Source organism: Sturnira hondurensis, unplaced genomic scaffold (assembly GCF_014824575.4).
Source record: "Sturnira hondurensis isolate 20B ecotype Veracruz unplaced genomic scaffold, ASM1482457v3 Scaffold0001928, whole genome shotgun sequence".
NCBI lineage: Eukaryota > Metazoa > Chordata > Mammalia > Chiroptera > Phyllostomidae > Sturnira > Sturnira hondurensis.
The window spans coordinates 66,603-82,765 of NW_028074559.1; the positions used below are offsets into that span (position 1 = coordinate 66,603).

A 16,163-nucleotide genomic window follows, 5' to 3' on the forward strand; every position below is an offset into this window, starting at 1 on the left:
AAGAAGTCTAAAGGAATACGCCTCCACAAAACCTGCTCTACAAGAATTACTAAAAGGGCTGCTTTAGGAAAGGAAAGAAAAGAGAGAGACGGAGAGGAACACAGGTACATAAATGGCAATGAATAACTACCTATCAATAATAACCTTAAACGTAAATGGATTAAATGCACCAATTAAAAGACATAGAATAGCTGAATGGTTAAGAAAGCATGACCCACACATATGCACCGTACAAGAGACACACCTCAGGTCAAAAGACCATCACAGACTAAAAGTGAGAGGATGGAAACAAATTTTCCAAGCGAATGGACAAGAAAAAGAAGCCAGGGTAGTAATTCTCGTATCAGACAAAATAGACTTCAAAAAATTGACCATAAAGAGAGACTCAGAAGGTGACTTCATAATACTCAAGGGAAGAATCCACCAAGAAGACATTAACATCGTAAATATATACGCACCCAACATAGAAGCACGCAAATATATAAAGAAAATCCTAGAGGACCTCAAGAAAGATATTGACAGCAACACAATTACAGTAGGGGATTTTAACGTATCACTGTCAAAAAAGGACAAATCTCCCAAACAAAATATGAACAAAGATATTCATGTATATTCAAAGATATTCAACGATATTCATGTCCTATCTTTGTATATTCAAAGTTATTCAAAGATATTGCAGCATTAAATGACACCCTAGATGAAACGGACCTGATTGATATATATAGAGACCTCCATCCCAAAGAAGCTAAATACACATTCTTTTCAAATGCGCATGGAACATTTTCAAAGATAGACCACATGATAGGACAGAAAACGAGTCTCAAAAAATTCAGGAAAATAGAAATCATACCAAGCATTTTCTCTGATCATGAGGAACTGAAATTGAAAACCAACACCAAAGGAAAAAAAAACAAAAACACCACAAATCATGAAGATTGAATGGCATGCTATCAAACAACGAATGGGTCAAAACTGAAATTAGGGAAGAGATCAAAATGTTTCTGGAAACAAATGAAAATGAACTCACAACAACCCAAAACTTATGGGACAGTGAAGGTAGTCTTGAGAGGGAAGTTCATAGCAATACAGGCTTACCTGAATAAGATAGAAACATTTAACATAAACAACATAACCCAACACCTGCAAAAACTTGAGTAACAATAACAAAGACAGCCCAGAGCAAGTAGAAGGAAGGAAATAACCAAGATCAGAGCAGAACTAAATGATATAGAGATGAAAAGCACAATTCTAAGGATCAATGAATCTAGGAGCTGGTTTTTTTAAAAGATAAACAAAATAGACAAACCTTTAAGTAGGCTCATCAAGAAGAGAGAGGACCCAAATAAACACAATCAGAAATGAAAGAGGAGAGATTACAGCTGATACCATAGAAATAGAAGGGATTGTAAGAAATTACTATGCAGAACTGTATGCCAAGAAATTTGAAAACCTAGGTGAAATGGACAAATTTCTTGAAAAATATAATCTTCCAAAACTCAATGAAAAAGAAGCAGAAAACCTGAACAGGCCAATAACAGCAGATGAAATTGAAGAAGTAATCAAAAAACTCCCATCACAAAAAAGCCCTGGACCAAACGATTTCACAGGAGAATTCTACATAGCTTTCAAGGAAGAGCCAACCACTATTCTTCACAGACTATTCCAAAACATCGAAAAGGAGGGAAAACTCCCCAACTCTTTTTATGAAGCCAGCATCATCTGAATTCCAAAGCCAGATAGAGACACAACAAAGAAAGAAATCTACACGACAATATCGCTGATGAACATAGAGGCTAAAATCTTCAATAAGCTACTGGCAAATCACATCCAACAATACATCAAAAAGATCATACACCACGACCAAGTGGGATTCATCCCAGGGATGCAAGGATGGTTCAATATTCATAAATGACTAAATGTAATACATCACATAAACAAAAGCAAAGACGAAAACCACATGATCATATCAATAGATGCGGAAAAAGCTATTGATAAAGTACAACACCCAATTATGATAAGGGTACTCAGATAAATGGGAATAGAGGGTGCATTCCTCAATATAATAAAGGCCACATATAAAAGACCTACAGCCAACATCATACTCAATGGGCAAAAACTAAAAGCTTTTCCACAAAGATCAGGAACAAGACAAGGTTGCCCACTTTCACCACTTCTATTCAATGTAGTATTAGAAGTTTTAGCCACAGCAATCTTACAAGAAAAATAAATAAAAGGCATCCAAATCATAAAGGAGGAAACAAAACTGGCATTGTTTGCAGATGACATGATAGTGTACATGGAAAATCCTATAGGTTCGAGACTTCCGCCACTGTGCCTTCTCCCACAACCAAGTTTAAATAAAACAAAGGTTTGGAGAAACAAAGATACAACCAAAGGACAGAAAATTGAATTATACGGAAGTCCGACTACATCTAACCATTCAACGGGGACGGTAAGAGGGGCGGAGCCAGCAGCGAGCAGGGTCGGGCAGGACAGGGCCCCCGACCCAGGCACTCAGGCAGACGAGAACCAGTTGGGGTGCAGGGCAGACCTCGGCGCATATTCGCGCACAGTGAGACAGACCACGCAGGCCCCAGGGGGCGAGGGCTGACGGCGGTGGCACACTCGCGAGCAGTGGGACGAAACGCGTGGGCCAGGTGACGGCAGCCACTGCTGCACCGGTGAGGGCCGTGGCGGCAGGCTGCGGACAGGACGCCATAGTCCCTCTTTGACCCCGCCCCCACATACAGCCTCACAACCCAGCGAATTAGTTGCCCTGCAATACCGGTGAGAGCCATTGTCGCACTTTGACCCCGCCCCCACATACAACGTCACAACCCAGCGACTTAGTTGCCCTGTTCTAGTGAACATTTTAGGGCTCTGATCCTGCTATGGAACAGGCACGAACAACCCGAAAGATGGCACAAGAAGAACTCAAAGTCCAAGAGCCAATAACTCTCAGCGACCAAGAAATTGCCAGCCTCTCAGAAGCACAATTCAGGACACTATTTATCAGGATGCTCACAGAACTGGTAGATTATAGTCACAAATTAGAGGAACAAAGTCACAAATTAGAGGAATATATGAAGGCTAAACTAATTGAAATGAAGGGAGATGCACAGGAAACCAATAGTGATGGAAAGGAAACGGGGACTCAAATCAATGGAATGGACCAGAAGGAAGAACAAAACATCCCACCAGAAAGGAATGAAGAAATGAGAATTCANGCCAAAACACAGGTATTAACAACCACATCTAAAACAAAAGCAAACCAAGAGGACAGATAGATCCAGAGTGGAACCATAGAAATGACGAACACATGTAGGGTTAGAAACAGGGGGGTGGGAGGGGGAGAAGGGGGGAGAAGGCACAGAAAATAGCATAGATGGTAGGTAGAAAATAGAGAGGGGGGAGGGCGAGAATAGTGGGGGAAATATAGAATCCAAAGAACTTGAGACACGTGGTTATAAACTAAGGGGGGGAGAATGGTGGGGGAGGGAGGGTGCAGGTGGAAGGGATTGAAGGGGGGGAATAGAACAACTGTAATGGTATAATCAATAAAATATATTTAAAAAATCCTATAGGTTCTACCCCAAAACTGCTGGAACTAATAAATGAATTTGGCAAAACAGCGGGATACAAAGTCAATATCCAGAAATAGAAGTCATTTTTGTATACCAACAATGAAACAGCAGAAGCAGAAATCAAGAAAAAAATCCCATTTGATATAGGAAAAACAAAAATAAAATATCTGGGAATAAACCTAACCAAGGAGGTAAGACCTGTATGCAGAAAACTACACAACTCTGAAGACAGAAATCAAGGAAGACACAAACAAATGGAAACATATACCGTGTTCATGGGTTGGAAGAACTAACATCAACAAGTTGTCCATACTACCCAAAGCAATTTACAGATTCAAAGCAATACCTATTAAAGTACCAATGGCATATTTCACAGACATAGAGCAAACACTTCAAAAATTTATATGGAACCATAAAAGACCCCGAATAGCAGCCACAATTTTGAGAAAGAACAAAGTAGAAGGGATCAAAACACCTGATATCAAACTGTATTACAAGACCACTGTAATCAAAACAGCCTGGTACTGGCATAAAAACAAGCACATAGACCAATGGAATAGAACAGAGAGCCCAGAAATAAACCCAACTCAATTAATATTCGATAAAGGGGGCAGTGACATAAAATGGAGTAAAGACAGCCTTTTCAACAAACGGTGTTAGGAGAACTGGACAGCTACATGCAAAAAAATGAAACTCAAGCACCAACTTACACCATACATCAAAATTAATTCAAGGTGGATAAAAGACTTAAATATAAGCCGGGAAACCATTAAAACCCTAGAGGAGAACATTGGCAGGAAATCTCAGATATTCCACGCACCAAGATTTTTACTGATATGTACCCTAGAGCAAGGGAGATAAAGGGAAGAATAAACAAATGGGATCTCATCAAAATTAAAAGCTTCTGCATGGCTAAGGAAAACAGTATCAAGATACAAAGAGAAGCAACTGTTTGGGAAAACATATTTGCCAATGATACCTCAGACAAAGGTTTAATCTCCAAAATATACAAAGAACTCACAGGAGTTCACTCTAAGAAGACAACTAACCCAATTGAAAAATGGGGAAAGGACTTGAACAGACACTTCTGCAAGGAGGACATACAGAAGATCCAGAGACACATGAAAAGGTGCTCCATATCACTAGCTATAGAGAGATGCAAATTAGAACCACAATGAGATACCACTTAACACCAGTCAGAATGGCTATCATAAACAAAGAAACAAACAACAAGTGCTGGAGAGGTTGTGGGGAAAAGGGGACTCTAGTTCACTGTTGGTGGGATTGCAGACTGGTACAACCACTATGGAAAATAGTATGGAATTTTCTAAGAAAACTAAAAATGAACGTGCCTTTTGACCCAGCAATTCCAGTATGAGGAGCATATTCTAAGAACTCCGAAACACCAATCCAAAAGAACCTATGTACCCCGAAGTTTATAGCAGCACAATTTATGATAGCCAAGAGTTGGAAGCAACCTAGATGCCCACCGCTAAATGACTGGATTGAAAAGCAATGGTACATTTACACAATGGAATTCTATGCTGCAGAAAGGAAGGAGCTCCTACCCTTTGCAACATCATGGATGGAACTGGAAAGCATTATGCTGAGTGAAATAAGCCAGACAGTGAAAGATAAATACCATATGATATCACCATTAACAGTAATCTAAACGACAAAAAGAACAAGCAAGCAAAATATGACCAATGACACTCAAACATGGAACAGGCTGATAGGGTCCAGAGGGGAGAGGGGAGAGAATCATAGGGGTAAAGGGATGGGCTCACATGAACAAGTATAAAGGACACATGGACAATAACTAAGGTTTGGGGTGGAAATGGGAGGGATGTGGGGAGCACTGGAGGGGGGCCGGGCTGGGAATAGAAGACAGAAAATTGTACTTGAACAAGATTAAATAAAAATTAAAATTAAAAAATATAGAATCCACAGGTGAGTGAAATCACATGGTATTTGTCTTTCTCTGACTGACTGATTGCATTTACCCTAATAGTCTACAGGTTCATCCATGCTCTCCAAAAAGTTAAGTTTTCCTTGTTTTTTATAGCTGAGTGGTCTTTTATTGTGTTAATGTACCACAGGTTTATAATCCACTTATCCACTGATGGACACTTGGGCTGCCTCCATATTTTGGTAATTGTAAATCATGCTGCAATGAACACCAAGGAGCAGAAAGTCTTTGAATTTGTGTTTTGGGTTTCTTTGGATATATTGCCAGATTTGGGTTATAATTGCTGGGTTATGAGGCAATTCCACCTTTGACTTTTCTGAGACAACTCCATACTGCTTTCCACAGACGCAAGGCATAGGTCACTATATGAACCATTCACAGTTTTATTCACTTATTATTCCATACTTCCAGAATTACTACATTTAAAAAAGAATACAAGAATCGAATCATGCCCAATTACTGTGAATTTTTTTTAAAACCTAGTGTTTATTGAATGATGCATTTTTTCCCTCAAACTCATTTCTTAAATAATGCTATGTATTTTCTCATAACAATGACATGACATATAGTGGTCTTTTTAATGCTATGTTCCTAGTATCAGTGTCTTAGATGTTTTGGTTTGACTTTTTATAGTGGTAAGATCATGTAAGATGAGATTTATCATCTTAAGAATTTGTAAGTGTACAATAAAGTATTGTTAACTAGAGGCTCTGCATCGCATAGCAGATCTCTAGAATTTATTCATCTTGCATAACCGAAGCTTCGTATGTGTTGAAAATTTGGAGAGGGCACAACACCTTCAAATTTGGGTCAGACAGAGTGAATCGTTCCACCTGGTGGCCTGATGCCTAGATTTCAGGACAGTAATCAAGTCACATAAACATCAAGGTGTGGTTGCCTCTCAAGTGCCACCCACTGGGGCCGTGGCTCACAACCAAGGTGTGTGCCCTGATTGGGAATCAAACCAGCAACCGTTTGGTTCATAATCTGGTGCTCAATCCACTAAGCCATAGCAGCCAGTAAAATGACAAGAAACTCAAAACTATCAACAAGTGAACATTTTGAAAAAATGAAAACAAAAACTAAGCAAACAACCAGAAAGCGAAGAAAATCAGACAAATGGACATCACATGGAGGTTTTTCAATAGAAGTCGAGGAAAAGAAGATTGAGAGAGGAAGGGTAAAGAGAATAAGAAGCATATTTAGTAGCCATAAAATAAACAGGGAGAGGTTGAGAATGGCATAGGGAATAGAGAAGTCAAAGAACTTGTATGTACAACCAATAAACATGAGCAAAGCATGGGAGGCTGGAGGGTTTCGGGGTACATGGCAGAGAGGACATAAAGGGGGAACACTGGGAAAACTTCAATAGCATAGTCAATAAGATATATTCTTTTAAAAAAGAAAGACAAAGTCACATAAATAGGAGCTGAACTCAGGTTCAGGGATGCCCTGAAAATCAGATGTGAAGTCTCCTTGGCAGTGATTGGTCAGCTTTTGAAGTATAAGTGCATCTGAATAAGGGTCTTACACTAGAACACTGGGGTAAAAAGGGAAACATGGGTAAAAATTCCATAAATAATATACAAAAATATGCACAAGACCATGAATGCAAAGAAGAAAGAAGCACTGGTTACTCCTCTTAATTTTTGACAGAAATGGGGAAGGAAAAAGCAAAGGGAATTCCTAAGGGTAAAAGCAGAATTGCATATGTTTAAATGTACAAGAGTCTGTAGGGATTTTTAAAGATCTAAGAACAATGAGGAATATTTGGGGGAACAAATTCCAAAGAAGATGAAAAGAAGTCGACAGAATTCAACATCTTTTCATGCTTTCAGAATACTTACTTTTGAATCTGGGAATGATCAATACTTCTCTAAGATGATGAAAAATATGTACGACTGAAACCAAAAGTCAGCCACTTAATTAGGAAACTCTAGAGGCGTTCCTAATTACAACTAGTAAAACCAAGATGACTACAGTTTTTAGTATTATTAAACAATGTATTAAATGAAGTATTAGAAAATGCAGTTATAGATGCAAATGGAATAAGAGGCATGCAAAATAGAGGAAAAGAGGCAATATTATTTTTAATTATAAACTACTTTATTACATATTTGGAAAACATGCAAGAATACATGGAAAATATTGCACATATAATATTTACTTTCCCAAGTATAAGGATAGCATATAATTGATACATACAAATAAATAATAATATGAAAATACAATGAAAGAGAAAACTCTTGTCACAGTTGCAAAAGTAAAATAAAATTCCCATGCGTGAATGTAATAACAATGTGCTCAAATGGATGAAAAAGTTATAAAGCACTCCTGAAGATACTGAAGTTGACCTGAAAAAAAATGAGGAGTTGTGCCACAGTTCAAGACTGGAAGTTGTGCCCTGGCTGGTGTAGCTCAGTGATTTGAGTGTGGGCCCGCAAACCACACGATCGTGGTTCGATTCCCAGTCAGGGCACATGCCTGTGTTGCAGGTCAGTTCCCGGTCCTCAGCAGGGGACACATGAGAGGCAACCATACATTGATATTTCTCTCCCTTTCTTCTTCACTTCCCCTCTAAAGATAAATAAATAAATCTTAAAAAAAAGATTGGAAGTCGCAAGATCCAAAGATGTTAATTCTTCCTAAGTTTACTGATAAATTTAAGATGTAATCAATAAATATGCCTTTAAGGTATCTTCTAGAACTAGACAGATTAATTATGAAGTTTGGGGTTAAATATGAATAGCCAGGAAAACCATAAAAAAAGAATGATATGTGGGAAGTTACCTTCAAGATATGAAATATTATAAAGTTTCTGTAATCCTAGCAATGTGGTATTGGGTTAGGAATAGACTAACAGACCAGTAGAACACAATGAGAAGTAAAAAATACCCCAGGTGCCTAGAAAACTTTGTATAGAATGAAGGCACCTGCCTAAACCCATGAGAAAAGGATAGACTTTTTGTAAATGGCAATAAAACCACATGATGGTCTTCTGGAAAAATATATAGGTGGATCCATTCTTCACACCACAACCTGGTAAAATTTCTAAAATGACCAGATATTCAAATTAAAAATAAATAAATAAAATCATACAATCACATTATGATAAAATGAGTGACTTTCTTTATAACCTAAGAGGAGAGAAAATATTTCTAATTATCATTAAAATACCAGAAATAATAGAAGATTAATACATTTAATTTAAAAATTTTATCATAAGCTGCTATTCATGTTTTTTTGTGGTTCCATATAAATTTTTGAAGTGTTTGTTCTGTGTCTGTGAAATATGCCATTCGCACTTTAATAGGCATTGCATTAAATCTGTAAATTGCTTTGGGTAGTATGGACATTTTGATGATGTTAATTCTTCCAATCCATGAACACAGTATATGTTTCCATTTGTTTGTGTCTTCCTTGATTTCTGTCTTCAGAGTTGTGTAGTTTTCTGCATACAGGTCTTTAACCTCCTTGGTTAGGTTTATTCCCAGATATTTTATTTTTCTTTTTGGTATATCAAATGGGATTTTTTCTTGATTTCTGCCTTTGCTGTTTCATTGCTAGTACATAAAAAAGCCTTTGATTTCTGGATATTGACTTTGTAACCCGCTGTTTTGCCAAATTCATTCATTAATTTGAGCAGTTTTTTGGAGAGGCTATAGGCTCTTCCATGTACACTATCATGTCATCTGCAAACAATGCCAGTTTTGTTTCCTCCTTTCCGATTTGGATGCCTTTTATTTCCTTTTCTTGTCTGATTGCTGTGGCTAGAACTTCCAATACTATATTGAATAGAAGTAGTGAAAGTGGACAACCTTGTCTTGTTCCTGATATTTGTGGAAAAGCTTTTAGTTTTTGTCCATTGAGTATAATGTTGGCTGTAGGTCTTTCATATATGGCCTTTATTATATTGAGGAATGCACCCTCTATTCCCACTTTCCTGAGTACCTTTATCATAAATGGGTGTTGTACCTTATCAAAAGCTTTTTCTGCGTCTATTGATATGATCATACGGTTTTTGTGATTGCTTTTGTTTATGTGGTGTATTACATTTATTGATTTACGAATATTGGACCATCCTTGCATCCCTGGGATGAATCCCACTTGGTCGTGCTGTATGATCTTTTTGATGTATAGTTAGATGCGATTTGTCAATATTTTGTTGAGGATTTTAGCGTCTATGTTCATCAGCGATATTGGCCTGAAGTTTACTTTCTTTGTTGTGTCTCTATCTGGTTTTGCAATTAGGATGATGCTGGCTTCATAAAAAGAGTTGGGGAGTTTTCCCTCTTTTTGGATGTTTTGGAATAGTCTGTGAAGAATAGGTGTTAGCTCTTCCATAAAAGATTTGTAAAATTCTCCTGTGAAACCATCTGATCCAGGGCTTTTGTGTGATGGGAGCTTTTTGATTACTTCTTAAATTTCATCTGCTGTTATTGGCCTGTTCGGGTTTTCTGCTTGTTTTTCAGTGATTTTTGGAAGACTATATTTTTCTAGAAATTTTTCCATTTCATCTAGGTTTTCAAATTTCTCGGCATACAGCTCTGCATAGTAATTCCTTACAATCCCCTCTATTTTTGTGGTATGAGTTGTAATCTCTCCTCTTTCATTTCTGATTGTGTTTATTTGGGTCCTCTCTCTTCTTTTCTTGATGAGCCTACTTAAAGGTTTGTCTATTTTGTTTATCTTTTCAAAACACTAACTCCTGAATTCGTTGATCCTTAGAATTGTGCTTTTCATGTCTATGTCATTTAAATCTGCTCTGATCTTCATTATTTCCTTCCTTCTACTTGCTCTGGGCTTTGTTATTGTTACTCAAGTTTTTGTAGGCATCGTGTTATGTTGTTTGTATTCCTCGAGTTCTTGGAGTATATCCTAAGAACCCTGAAACACCAATCCATAAGAACCTTTGCACCCCGATGTTCATAGCAGCACAATTTACAATAGCCAAGAGTTGGAAGCAACCTAGATGCCCATTGGTCAATGATTGGATCAAAAAAGTATGGTATATTTACACAATGGAATTCTATGCTGCAGAAAGGAAGAAGGAGCTCCTACCCTTAGCAACATCATGGATAGAGCTGGAAAGCATTATGCTGAGCAAAATAAGCCAGGTGGTGAAAGACAAATACCATATGATCTCACCTTTAACAGGAATCTAAACAACAAAACAAACAAGCAAGCAAAATGTAACCAAAGACACTGAAATGCAGAGCATGCTGACGGGGTCCAGAGGGGAGAGGGGAGAGAATCACAGGGGAAAAGGGGATGAACTCACACGAACAAGTATAAAGGACACATGGACAATAACTAAGGTGCGGGGCAGAGATAGGAGGGAGGTGGGGAGCACAGGGGGGCAGGGCTGGGAATACAGGAAAGAAAACTGTACTTGAACAAGAGTTAAATAAATTTAAAAAATAAATAAATGAAAAGATAAAAATAAAATTTTATCATAAGAACAGTCAAAAGCCAAATCACAAATTGGAGGAAAACATGCAACTTATACCTCAAACAGAAAGCTGTTATACTCAATATATAGTCCTCCTAAAAACTAAGAAGGCCAAAATCCAGCAGATACATCAGGAAAAAGTATGAAGAGACAGTCCATAAAGAAGTAACAATACCAACAGTCATTAATTACATGAAACCACCTCCCGTGTGTCTTAAAATGAAAGAAATGCAAATTATAACAATACTGAAATACTGCTTCTCACCCCTCAGGATGGAAATATTAAAAATTCTCAAAGTGTACCTTCTTGAGGAGACTAAGAAAATACACACTCCCAATATTGCTGAGGTAGAAAATAAATGTCAATTCCTCCTCCCCCAACACAAAATCCATAGTCAATACAATTCCAAACAAAATTTTAGCAGGTTCTTTTGTAGGAATTTACAAGCTGAGTCTAGAATTCATATTGAAATTCACAGGTCCTAAAGGAGCCAAGAAATTTTGAAGGAAGTGAATAAGATTCAGGACTTGTACTACCTGATTTAAAAAATTAATATAAAGCTATAGTAATCAAAGCTGTATGGTACTGGCATCAAGATAGACAAATAGATGAAAACAAACACACACAAATAGAATCCACTGATTTTTAACACAGGTAAAAGATCACTGGACATTTATGAGCAAACATACACATACACCAAAACCCCACTTTGATCCAATGCAAACTTAACTCATAAAATTTCCACATTGTTCTTCTGGCCTCAGTAAGAACAGTAAAGAATTTCTTAATTAGGACACAGCACTGACTACGAAAGGCAAAGTTGATAAATCAAACTTCATTGAAATTAAAAATATTGGCTATCAGAGGATATCATTTAGCATAAGTAAAGCATAGTCTGGGGAAGATGGGGAGAGGAAGATGACTGTGTATGTATGAATGTATTATCCATAGGTACATATATACTATGTATACATGCACAAGCACAATCATGTACACTTATACGGACTTACATGTGCACTTTAAAATTACATGTGCACTCTAATACAATAGCAAAATAACTAATTACTCTATTTTTTAAATGAGGAAATGACTTGAATAATTACTGCAAAGGAGATATCCAAACAGCCAGTAAATATGTAAAAAGGTGCCCAACATCATTACTTATCAGGGAAAAAAGTTGAACAAAACAGCATTCCATTGTCCATACCAGAATAGAAATACAATTTTGCATATGGTATAAAATAGGGATAAAATAGAATTCCCAAGTTTAACAAGTATAGAAAACAATAGAATGCTCAAACATTGTTGATAGCAGTGCAAATTGAATCAAACTTTAGAAAATATTGATGTTTATAAAAGCTGCTCATAAGCCTACTCTATTATCTAGCTTATCCACATGTAAGTATAATCGAAAAGAAATGTTTGCTTATTCAATCAAAATACACATGCAAAATGTTTCTAAGGGGTTTATCAATAATAGGCAAAAGCTTGAAACTATCTAAATTTACTAACAGGCTAAATAATTGTATATTCACATGATGGACTAGTACACAGCACTATCTACCCAAATACCCTCCATTATATATGTACATGACAGGCTTTATGATGAAGAAAAGAAGCTACAAACAATTGAGTACCTGTTTATATGAAGTTGAAGTACAGACAACAGTCTACAATGATAAAAGTCAGAAGACTGGATAGCTGTGGGTCATGGGGTGGAGGGCAGGTTGTATTTACCGGAAAAATGTCAGAGGAAACTTTCGAAAGTAGATGGAAATGTTGCACATCTTGATCTAGGTTGTGGCTACATATTCATGCACAAAAGTTCAATGAGCTATACACTTAAGATTTGTGCACTTTGGTATATAAAAGTCAGGGTACAAAATTTTCAAAAGGAGTTTTCTCTATTCTTTCATGACCTACATTGAACAGCATATTCAATACACCAACCCCAACTCCTAAATTCGAGGTTCCCTAAGTTCAGGCACCCAGAGGTTCCAGGACAAAGGATACCCCTTTTATTACATGAAAATTTTAATTACAATAAGTAAGTATGTAATTCTGTAACATAACAATATCACACTCCACCACACCCTATGACAAAATGTTCACATTGCTGTTGATCTCAGGTGAGACAGTCACGTCCCCTACCAACCACACTCAGTGGCACTAGTTCTGCTGGACCCTGTATTTCATCTCGTCTCAACCGTCCCTTCATAAGCTATTCTTTTTTGGGGGGCAGCATTGAACAGGATCAAAAGGCAGAACTCAACGATTATTCAAATTTCCCTTACATCCTAATGGAATGAAATTTCCTAAGGAACAGCCCATTAAGTCAAAATATTTTGCCCAGGACTTCATTTGTCAGTGCTTCTCAAGAAGTTTTACCAAAAACATTGAGTTTAGACAAAAATAGTTCTTTGGATTTAAAAAATAAAACTCTATTTCCATTTCACAATATGATGGCTTTATAAACTTATTCTGAGATCACCATATCTTATCCATGTGCCTCTATTATTAGAATATCGAGGCTATCTGCAATGCCTGAAAATTCCATAGTAATTGCCTTCTCTTCCTAAGCCACAGCTTGGTGCTGCCTGGCAGGTGAACATGCACCCAGGGCCAGTTAGTGCTCTGTTACATCCTCTAGACCAGTGTCATCCAATGGAAATACAATGGGAACCACCTATAAGTTCTAAACTTTCTAGTAGATACCTTAAAAATAAACAGATACATTCATTTTAATGACATATTTTATTTAACACAATATATTCAAAATGTTATCATTTCAACATGTAATCAAGTAAAAAAGTACCCATGAGATTGTTTTTCATATTCTTCAGAGATTGGGTGTGTGTATCACACTTACTTTGCCCACTACAGTATGTCTCAATTTGGATGTCCACATCTTAGTTGCTCAACATCTTACATGACTAGTGACTACCAGGTAAGATAGCACAGCTCCCAGGACCTTGGACCACAACCAAGATAACCCTTGAAATGAGACTCCAAATTCTGTCTCAAGGTTGAAATAGTATTATGTCTCCACTCAGCATCTTTCTACCCCTCAAATTCCATTTGTCTCCCCTGTAAATCCTCATTCACTACCCACATCCCCAGTGTTCCATTCACCAAGTCAGTGGTCCCCATACTTGCCTTCTAGGAAACCTAACACACTACCCACTTAACACACTACAAAGCTCATCAGACACTGATTTTGTAATTTTGCCAAGACCTACTCAACAAAAGTTTTCACCTCCTATTCTCTTGCAAAATGTGGTGTATTAAAATTATGTTGTGCAAGTAGCATGAAATTAATGTCAACCCATTTTTAATTTAGATATACTAGGTCAACTAACATGTGAAATGACATCTTCCAAGAAAAAGATGAGGAAAAAATACATGGCATAATGGAAAACAAATTGAATTCAAGCTGGGATTTCAGTCCTGGCTCTGCCACCAGGTAGTTTTTTTATATTTTTGGACTAGATGAAGTGATTCTGAAGCTTCATTGAATATTGCATTCTGTATGATTGCATAAACTATCTTCATAAAATAAAGAAGGAGGAGTTGCGGTGATGGTGAAAGAGAATAAATCCATTTGGGAAAGAGATATTTTTTTAAATATAGAAAGCAAAAGCATGAAGATTGAATTTCTTAATGATGATGATGATAAAATCATAACAACACTCTAAATATTCTCATCTTTTTTCTCAATTTCCAATACCTTTCAGGAGAATGTTATCCTTTCCAAGGTTTTCTTCATGGCTAATTTTACATCCTTGTTCCTCAGGCTGTAGATTAGTGGATTCAACATGGGCACCACAGTGGTATAGAACAGAGTGCAGATTTTGCCCTGGTCAAGGGGTATAATAGAAGGTGGTTTAAGGTATGCAAAAATTCCTGAACCAAAGAAAAGAGAAACTGCAATTATGTGATAACTGCAGGTACTAAAGGCTTTGGATCTGCCCTGAGTAGAACTAATGTGTAAAATGCTGGAAAGAATGAAGCCATAAGAGAGAAAAATTGTCACAATAGATGCTCCAATGCAAAAGGCCACAACAGTAAAGACCACCAGAGTATTCATGTAGGAGCTATTGCAGGAGAGTTCAAGGAGGGGAAGTATGTCACACATATAATGATTGAGAAGGTTTTCTCCACAAAAGGTCAGAAACAGCATGTTACCTGTTTGAGTTAAAGCCCCCAAAGCCCCCATACCATAGACACCCAGCAAAAGAAATGAACACACCTGAGGAGACATGGTGAGCGTGTACAACAGTGGTTTACAGATGGCCACATAGCGGTCATATGCCATTGCTGACAGGATGAAGGATTCAGAAATGACAAAGAAACAGAAGAAAAAGAACTGAGTCATACACCCTGTGTAGGAGATGATGTTCTTTGAGACAAAACTCATCAGCATTTTGGGGATGATGGCAGAGGAGTAACTGAAGTCAATGAAGGACAAGTTGAAGAGGAAAATGTACATGGGCGTGTGCAGGTGAGAGTTCAGCCCAATCAGTATTATCAAGCCCAGGTTCCCTACCATGGTGACCACATAGAAGCCCAGAAACAGGAAGAAGAGAGGGAGCTGGAGTCCTGGCTGGTCCGTTAAGCCTGCAAGGATAAACTCTGTCACAGAGGAGGTGTTATCTGCAGCCATGCTCCTCTGGGACAGTCTGGGAGGGAAAAAGAAGAGAGTTGCTCACACACAGAGAGAAAAACAACCAACCCCTGAGAGTGATGTTTGAACAGGGAGGTGTGGAACTTAAAGTTGAGATGGCATCTCCTCGTTCATGCATCTCTATTTTTGTAGTCCCCTCGTGTCTTCAACCATCCTAGTAACTGTTGGTGGGAGACATTTGCCTCCAGAGTGAGGGCTCATCCAACCTAGGAGATTGTCCACAAAGCTGTGCTGGGATGACACTGCATCCTCCCAGTGACCCACTTCTGGTACTGCCTGCCCTCTACAGCCCTGGACCGAGTTTTGTCTGACTCGAGTCCTTCTCTGCAGTGCTGTTGGGAAGCAGAATCCAGTTGCCCTAGACCTTACACCTTTGGTCAGTGCTGGTCAGAACAAGAAGATGAGGCTTTGTTGCCCTGAGTCTGTAGCAGGAATGGCTCTGGAAATGCTATGTGAAAATAATACTGGAGTAA

General features: G+C 37.8%; 1 protein-coding gene across 1 annotated transcript; it reads right to left on the reverse strand.

The window, feature by feature from the left end:
- Positions 1-14,736: 14,736 nt before the first annotated feature.
- LOC118981345 (olfactory receptor 8B12-like) lies at positions 14,737-15,669 on the reverse strand. The gene has a single exon (XM_037038053.1). The coding sequence runs from the start codon at positions 15,667-15,669 to the stop codon at positions 14,737-14,739; it is 933 nt and encodes a 310-aa protein (XP_036893948.1).
- Between the last annotated feature and the right edge of the window lie 494 nt (positions 15,670-16,163).

Excerpts from the sequence above, each read along its gene's own strand:
- LOC118981345 (XM_037038053.1), bottom strand. The coding sequence starts at position 15,669 with ATGGCTGCAGATAACACCTCCTCTGTGACAGAGTTTATCCTTGCAGGC.